At 52.2% G+C, this 8769-nt stretch overlaps 1 protein-coding gene across 1 annotated transcript in view; it reads left to right on the top strand.

The window, feature by feature from the left end:
• The first annotated feature begins 208 nt into the window (after positions 1 to 208).
• GSDMA (gasdermin A) overlaps positions 209 to 8769 on the top strand; it is an 11741-nt gene continuing 3180 nt past the window's right edge. The window contains exons 1-8 of the mRNA XM_010842629.1: positions 209 to 411; positions 2257 to 2475; positions 2657 to 2837; positions 5071 to 5236; positions 6407 to 6503; positions 7140 to 7187; positions 7579 to 7605; positions 8135 to 8155. Coding sequence (XP_010840931.1) covers positions 2262 to 2475; positions 2657 to 2837; positions 5071 to 5236; positions 6407 to 6503; positions 7140 to 7187; positions 7579 to 7605; positions 8135 to 8155 — 754 coding nt within the window. The 5' untranslated portion in view covers positions 209 to 411; positions 2257 to 2261. The remainder of the gene's footprint in view (positions 412 to 2256; positions 2476 to 2656; positions 2838 to 5070; positions 5237 to 6406; positions 6504 to 7139; positions 7188 to 7578; positions 7606 to 8134; positions 8156 to 8769) is intronic.

Genomic DNA, 8769 nt, shown 5'->3' with positions numbered 1-8769 from the left:
CCTGCCCCCCCCTGCCTGTCCCCACTGCCTCTCTCTGCAGCCCTCTCCAAGGTGCCTTCCTTCCTCTCTTCTCAGCCTGTCAAGCCAAACTTCAGTCGCCACCTCTCCCCCACCCACGCCGGCACCTGCCTGGCAGCACCTCACCCACCCCCTCAGCCCTCAGGAGGCCAGGGCCCAGGGCAGGGTGCACGTGGAACAGGTTGATGCTGTTCTCCTGGAAGTGGAGCAGCTGCAGGGTGGGGTCACTGGGGCAGGCGGGGTCCCTGGAAGCCTACATCCTTGCCTCCACAGAGGCATAAAGCCACAGCCTGACCTGGTGAGGGACTGTCATTCTCTCAGCCCACAGACCCAGAGGGCTCCTGACCTTTACCCAAGACCCAGCTGCCAGACAGGACCCAGCACTTCTCCCTGGTAAGAACTTGATGACACCAGGGGTAGGGGGCAGGGGGTGGTTCTAGGGGTGGGACAGGAAGGGCTTAGGAGTCCCATAGGGCCCACTGGGGTAGAAATGTTTTTTGTGTTTTTTTTAGTATTTATTTATTTATTTGGCTGCACTGGGGCTTGCTACATCTTTTAGTTGCAGCATGTGGGATCTAGTTCCCTGACCAGGGGTCGAACGTGGGGCCCCCTGCATTGGGAGCATGGAGTCTTAGCCACTGGACCACCAGGGAAGTCCGTGGGGTAGGAATCTTGACTGGCCTTGGGGAAGGAAGGGAGAGGTGGCCCCGTGAGCATTTCTCTGGTGAGGAGGAGACAGCAGTCACCCAAGACTTTTCTGGCTGGCCAGGTTGCCTGTCCCACCTAAGCCTTCCAAGGAATGAGGAATTAAAAAAGTGCGTTGGAGTATGGTTGTATGGTTGGCAGAATGGGCCTGTGTACCTGTGAGTGTGCCCCCGGCCTCCCTAACTCTGTGAAGTGCCCACAGCGGGTATGAGGTGGTTTCCAGCCAGCTGGTATGTCCTCTTCCACCCCTGGGGATAATTCAGCTGGGCCAGCTGGCTGACCAGCTAAAACACCCGGACTTAAACCTCAAAGGCAGAGACCAGAGGCCATGAACCTCTGGAGGCCATGAACCTAATGCAGGCCCCGCACTCTCCAGGGCCCTCTGATCCTAGCTTATGTCTCCCAGCATTAGTTGCTTCAGTCATGTCTGACTCCGCAACTCTTTGGACTGTAGCCCACCAGGCTCCTCGGTCCATGGGATTTTCCCAGCAAGAATCCTGCAGTGGGTTGCCAGGCCCTCCTCCAGAGGATCTTCCCGACCCAGGGATCAAACCCATGTCTCCTGCATTGCAGGCAGATTCTTTACCATCTGAGCCACAGGGCTGCATTTCTTCATTCATTCTTTCCACACACATTTGTCAAGCTCTGTGTCAGCACTGGGCACTGTGCTTGGAGCTGAAGCCACAGAGATGACTAAGACCCACTTCCTGGCCTCGGGGAGGTCACAGTCAAATAGGTGAGAGTCAAGTGAACAGATCACAGCCACATGAGGTGGCAGGTGTTTCAGAAGGGCATGTACACAGTGCTTTGGGGACATGGGACAGAGTCACTGGCTGCTGGAAGCAGGGAAGGAAGGGGTCACAGAGAAGTGACCCAAAGTAACCCAAAGTGAGTCTTAAAGGACGAACAGGGATTCCAGATGGAAGAGGAGGTATTACAAGTAGATGGGACAAAAGCAAAGAGCAGCAAGATGTCTGGATCTGTTGAGTGGTGCCAGGAGGAAAATGGGTCTACCCACAGCTGTGAGCCAGGAGCGGGGCGACATTAAGATACAGGGAAGTGACACCCACCCAAAGAAAGAGCAACGGGGTGAGCAGCATTGTCCCCTGGGTCCTCCTACCAGTGGTGGCTGCGTCCCTCCCCCAGGTTCCCCAGGTGGTGGTTTTCATGGTTCACTGGTGGGGAGACAAGGTGGGCGTGGCTGAGTGAAAGGAGCTTTACTTCCACATCAATGAGATGTGCCAGTCAGGCTCCAGGTCCATGAAGACAGTGAGCAGGGACTGAGCAAAGAGCCCTTCACAACGAGAGGGGAGGGCTGTCTCCGCTAGCCAGCCTTGCAGCCAGGCAAGTTGTTTCAGCTCTCAGGACCTCATTTCCTCACCATAAAACGAAGACTCCTCTGGTCCCTTTCAGCTCTGACATCCTGAGGATTCAGGCGTCTTTAAGGGTATACCCTACTCCAGAGCCCATGGACCTGTCTTGGTGGAAGATGTCACCCTTCCTCCCAACTTGTCACTTTCCCTCCCCGTACAGAGACAATGACCATGTTTGAAAATGTCACCCGGGCCCTGACCAGACAACTAAACCCTCGAGGGGACCTGACACCCCTGGACAGCCTCATAGACTTCAAGCGCTTCCATCCCTTCTGCCTGGTCCTAAGGAAGCGGAAGAGCACCCTCTTCTGGGGTGCCCGGTATGTCCGCACCGACTACACCTTCCTGGACATTCTCGAACCTGGCAGCTCTCCTTCAGGTCAGCCTTGGCCACGGACTTGGGGACCAAGGGAGGGGCTGGAGCCGGCCAACCAGGAGGACCTGAAGCTGTCTCTGCCCAGGGGACAGGGGTGGGAATCCTCTAGCCAGAAAGTTCTCGAAGGAGGCAGGGAGGAGGAAGCGCCTCTCAGCCCAGCCCCCTTCATCTTCTCCTCCTGCAGACCCAACAGATTCGGGGAACTTTGGCTTTAAGAATATGCTGGACGCCCGAGTGGAGGGAGAGGTGGACGTGCCAAAGACGGTCAAGGTGAAGGGGACGGCCGGCCTGTCCCGGAACAGCACCCTGGAGGTCCAGACCCTCAGTGTGGCGCCCAAGGCTCTGGAGACCTTGCACCAAGAGCGGTGAGACTCGGGGCAAAGCTGTGCGGTAGAAGGGTGCTCTGGGCCTTGAGTCCAAGGGCAGGGCCCTCACACTGAACTTTCATCCATGGTCACCCCAGAGGAGCTCTTGAAGATGACTCTTCAGCCTGTGGGTGCTTCCGGGCCATTTCCTAACCACTCCCCTCAACCCCACCCCCATCCTTCCACCACCTCCCCACTCTCACGAACACCCGAGGATGAGTGTTTTCACACTAATGAATTGTGTGGCCTTGGAAAAGTCACTTCGCTTCAGCTTTCTCTCCTGAAAAATGATGTGTTCGATGAACTCTAGGGTTTTTTTCTCTACCATAAGACTCTATGAAAATACACTAAAAAGGGAAGAAACCTTAAATACTCCCTACTGCGACTTGAGCACAGCATTCTCCTTGCGTAAACAAAGCCCCCCACCCAGCCCCAACCCGAAGGGAGCAGCGCTCAGGAACACTGCCCCAGCAGCATAAGGGGTGTGGCAGTTGCCCTGTCTGCGGGTTTCCTCAGATGTTTGACTTGACAAGGGAACTGACTTTTTAAGTAGTTAAGTGGTGGTTGAAAGGAGGTGAGTGCTGGGGAGGCAAGAAGAAAGGGCTGAGGTGCTTGGGGAATCATGCAGTAAATTCAGCCTGCCTGAGTACAAAGCACTCTGTTAGGCGCTGGACTGCACGAGAACACCTTTGCCTTGTGATTTCAGAGTGGGGGGACATGTACAACAGTAACTCTAATCCAAGGCTAGAAATGTAAGTGCCAGAGGAGGGCTTTGCCTGAGTTTTGTGTGCTGGGGAAATGGGAACAGACTTCGCGGAGGAGGCAGCCCACAACCTAGGCCTTGAAAGTGTGAAAGTGTTAGTCACTCAAACGTGTCCGGACACCAGGCTCTTCTTCCATGGAATTCTCCAGGCAAAAATACTGGAGTGGGTAGCCATTCCCTTCTCCATTCCCTTCTCCAAGGGATTTTCCCAACTCAGGGATGGAACCCAGGTCTCCTGCATTGCAGGTGGATTCTTTACCATCTGAGCCAGCAGGGAAGCCCTAGGGAAGGCCTTGAAAGATTAGCAGAAACTGGACTTGCAGGGCTGGGAGAATGCCATTACAAAGGCACACAGGTGAGAAATCTCAAAACCTGTAGGGACAGGACTTCCCTGATAGTCCAGTGGTTAAGACTCCAAGCTTCCAATGCAGGGGGTGTGGGTTCCATCCATAGTCAGGGAACTAAGATCCCACATGCTACACAGCGTGGCCAAAATAAATAAATAAATGCAATCCATCCATTAAAAAAAAATTGTTTTAACCTATAGGGGCCATGAATAGCCAGTTTGGCAGAAGCAGGTAAGAGTAAAACAAGGTAGAAATGTAGGGAGAGCCAAGACCATGGAGGACCCAGGTGAAGGACACATCTATGCTGTACCATGTACAGGGAGACTTGACGATGCTCTGATGTGCCATGATTAATCTGGCCAGACGGAGGAAGTGTGTCAGAGGATAAAGAACAGGGAAGGCAGGCAGACCAGGCAAGACTCTGTTCCACTGCCCATCAGAGAGATAAACTCAGTACAGAGGAGCAGACAGAAAGAAAAGGGCTGAATGGACGCAAAGTCTTGAGGACAACAGAGTGGATGGACTTGGCAGGGTGAGGGAGAGGATTTTGTCAAAGTGCACCTGGGAGAGGTCTAATGTGCCGCCTGGCCGTGTTAATACTTCTATATTGCAGGGAATTCCCTGGTGGTCCAGTGGTCAGGACTCCGAGCTTTCATTGGAGGGAACCTAGGTTCAATCCCTGGTCAGGGAGCTAAGATTCCACAAGCCAAAAAATAAAAGTGGAGAGAAAGAAAGGACCCCCAAGGAGAGATGCACAGAACTAAGAACAGGGAGGAAAAGGAGGGGAATCCAAGGGAGAAAGAAACAACCACGAGACCCCATTCTTGGCCAGGCGCTGTGCCCGAGGATTCCCGAGTCTCTCTCTCTCTCTCTCTCTCCCCCTCTCTCTCTCTCCCCGGACGTAGGTATCATCATCCTCGTTTTATAGATGAGGCAACCCGGACTCAGAGCAGCTGCCCTGCCAGGAGGCGGGAGAGCTGGGTTCCAGCCTGTCTTGCTCCAGAGTCCTCACGCTTCCCAACACCCCTGTGCCTCACTGCTGGGAATGACAGAGGAAAAGAGAAGGGCAGGGCCCCGATGGGGAAAAGCTCTGGACAGGTCCCTTCCGTTTCTCCTGTCACAGGAAGCTGATGGCAGAGCACCCGTTCCTGGAGGAGATGCGAAGGCGAGGAGAGAACCTGTACGTGGTGATAGAAGTAGTGGAGGCCGTGCAGGAGGTGACCCTGGAGAGAGCTGGCAGGGCCGAAGGCTGCTTCTCCCTCCCATTCTTTGCCCCGTTGGGGTTACAGGTTTGCTTCATGCATACACACGTACACTGAGTTTACCCCCAGAGGCTGCATTGCTTTGCCCAGTCAGTACCCCCCACCCCCGGATACTGAAAAGGACCCACTCCCTCCCCTTGCTCTTCAACTTCCATACACCAGTTGGCCAGGAACCAATCGTCTCTATGGTTAAGGTGCCCAGTTGGGTAGATTCCTGTGCCAGCTGCCACAGGGAGCTACGAGGGAAGGGCAAACTCACGGTCACCAGTTTTCCCTTACAGTGCTCCCAGTCTTAAGAAAGACGTCCTTGATGCCAGAAAGGTCTCAGTCTCATGAAGGAGACACAGAGGTGAAAGGCCAGAGAATACAGGCTTGGAAAATTCAATGTAAATAAGTAGTCTTTACTTACGTATATCTATGCTGTGTAAGTATAGATCCAAAGAAAAGCAAGGAGATGAAACCAGTCACTCCTAAAGTAAATCAACCCTAAGTATTCATTGGAAGGACTGATGCTAAAGCTGAAGCTCCAATACTTTGGCCACCTGATACAAAGAGCTGACTCACTGGAAAAGACTCTGATGCTGGGAAAGATTGAAGGCTTTTGAAGGAGGTGGTAGAGGATGAAATGGTTAGATAGCATCACTGACTCAATGGACATGAATTTGAGCGAATTCTGGGAGATAGTAGAGGAGAGAAGAGCCTGGCATGTTGCAGTCCATGGGGTCACAAAGAGACAGTCATGATTTAGCAACTGAACAACAACATACTGTGTAAATATTCAAGGGCTGAGTTGGAACCAGGAGTAAGGGTTAATCATGGAAGGCTTCCCGAAGGAGGTGATCATGGGACAGATGGCCAAGAGGAAGAAGGAACCAGGGCCTGGATGGACGCTCTAAAGTGGGACAGGGATGCACAGGCAGGTGATGAACAGGTCTGCCCAGTTCCTTCATGTGTCTGAACCCGGAAGACAGAAAGAGGTCATTAAAGGGGGTGATCAGCAGAAATGAGCAGAAGAGCTCTGAAGCTCATTCCACACTGGATGGAAAGGTGATCAGGGACACCACTGAAGAGTTCCTAACTTCTTATCTCCCCAAAGCCTTTTGGGCCTGGCCTTCCACTTGCCCTTTACCCCTTCACTCCCAACATCTCACATGTAGGATCTCTGCAGACTCACAAATCTTCATTGTCTACTCCTAGGGATCCGTAAACCACAAGGAGTCTGTCACCATCCCCAAGGGCTGCGTCCTGGCATTTCGAGTGAGACAGCTGATGGTCAAAGGCAAAGATGAGTGGGGTGAGCATGTTTTCCCCTGCAGACAAGAGTTACCCACACACTCCTAAGGCATCCTGCTCCCCTCTTGTGGCAACACTGGGGAAGCAGTAAAGGAGTATATTGTGTTGTGGTCCAACCTCCACAGACAGAACTGTAGGGGCTTCTCTGGGAGTGAGGAACCCTGGATTCTGAGCATCTCCTGAGTGCTAGCTAGGCACCTTTGTTAGCAGGGAGAAGGGAGTACAGAGATGAACAAGCACAGCCTCTGCTCTCAAGAATTCTGGGGCCAGGAGTTTCCTGGTGGTCCAGCGGTTAACTCTCCGTACCTCCACTGCAGGGGCCTTGGGTTCGATCCCTGGACAGGGAACCAGGATCTGGCATGCCACGTGGCCAAAAAAATAGAAGTCTGGTGCTGATGGAGGAAACAGACACAGATACCAGTACTAGAATGCAAAGTAGAAGATAGTGATATCATAGGGAAAGATTTACAGGGGAAGAAAGATTACCTCCAGCCATAGAGACAGATCAGGGGTAATGTTGAGGTATTCAAAGACAGGTTCTTAGCCTTTAGCAGAGTCCATAGGCTTGAGGCCAGAAAAAGAAAGTTGGGGCAGCTGTTAAAAGTCCTTCTGCCCTCCCTGCTCTTGTTCCTTACAGATATCCCACATATCTACAATGATAACATGCACACCTTCCCTCCCGGAGGTAAGCAAAAATTGTTTCCTGGCTCCCCATGTGTTCATCCCTACCCCTGACATTATCTGCTGACATCCTGCACCCTCTAATAGGGTATACCAGAAGCCCCCAAGGAGCCCCCTGGTTTCGTTTCCCAAGGCTCTAAAAATATCCATCTTCAGCTTTAGGAAAGGCAGATAGAGGCATAGAAATGTGCCCAAGAGAGACAGAGAAACAGAAAGAGACCGGAAGGCACCATCAGAAGCAGCAATACTGGAGACAGTGTGTGTTCCCAAAATTGCAGAGGCGGATGAGCTCTGTTTTTATAATGATCACTGATAAAGCTGCCTTGACAACTGCTCTAGATAAAAAGGCACAAAGAGGTTTTATGCTGACATATGTGTGTTGTTTCTGTCTTCAGAAAAGCCAGAAGACGAGAAGTTCACCCGTAAGTGTTTCCTGTCATTTCACTGCAACTTTCTTGATAGGATTTTAAAAGTCTAATGTTTTTCTTCCCTTCTCTCTGGGACTGAAAAGGAATATGGCAGAGCAGATCTCAGAAAGACTATTGTCTCTGAAACATGGCAGGAATTCCAATAGCTTAGGAAAAAGCAGTGGAAGGGGGAAAGTCTTTGGACAAGACTCCCAGGTGGTCAGATGCCTCTGACCTCTGTCCTCAAGGCCTTAGTAATAATGACCTGTCACATGCGCATCTGCGTCTCTGCTGCCCAGAGCCTGGGGCAGGAGCCACTGAGTCACAGTGATGCCAACTCAATCCAAGTGCCCCTTTTCACAATGCCTTAGCTTCTCTGCTGCCCCATTTCTGCCTCCCACAAATGGAACAAGAGTATCTTTAAGTCAGCTGGGACATTCCAGGAGACAGGATGTATTTCCTAACCTCCATTCATGTCCCACTCCCTGGGTATGTCTACTGTTTGGGAGGATTGCCTTCTAATTGGAATTTTTTTTTCCTTCAGTTATCCAGGCATCTGATGTTGGTAAGGAAATTTGTGTTTCTCCCTACATGTTGGCAGGAAGGCAGTGGAAGTAACCTTGGGGTGAAGGGAGAGGAAGACAAGTGCTGAGTCCCTGGTGGTGGGGCTTGGAGCCACTTCCAGGAAGCCCACTCTTTCCAAAGCAGGCTGGATGTTCCTAGGATGCCAGGCCCCTAGAGGGGCAGGCCAAGGTTGGAGCTATCCCTAGCTGACCCATGTCCCTGGATTTAGACCCACTACTCTTGGGGCTTCCCAGGTGCTGCTAGTGCTAAAGAATCTGCTTGCCAGTGTAGGACACATAAGACACGCAAGTCCAATCCCTGGGTTGGGAAGATCCCCTGGAGGAGGGCATGGTAACCCACTCCGGTATTCTTGCCTGGAGAATCCATGGACAGAGGAGCCTGGCGGGCTACAGTCCATAGGGTCACAAAGAGTTGGACATGGCTGAAGTGACTTGGCATGAAGCACGCACACACTTCTGAGCAGTCCCCTCCCGGTCTTCACCCAGTCACCAAAATCACTTTGTCAACTGACTCTTAAGAAGGGAAAATAGACCTTCCTTCTCAACTCTTAGCGGGTGGTCCTAGAGAAAGGGAAGTCAGTTGTCTACTGATCTG

The sequence above is a fragment of the Bison bison genome, unplaced genomic scaffold (assembly GCF_000754665.1).
Source record: "Bison bison bison isolate TAMUID 2011002044 unplaced genomic scaffold, Bison_UMD1.0 scf7180017864180, whole genome shotgun sequence".
Classification (NCBI taxonomy): Eukaryota; Metazoa; Chordata; class Mammalia; order Artiodactyla; family Bovidae; genus Bison; species Bison bison.
The sequence above is the reverse complement of the archived record's forward strand: the minus strand, read 5'-3'. Positions and strand labels throughout refer to the sequence as shown.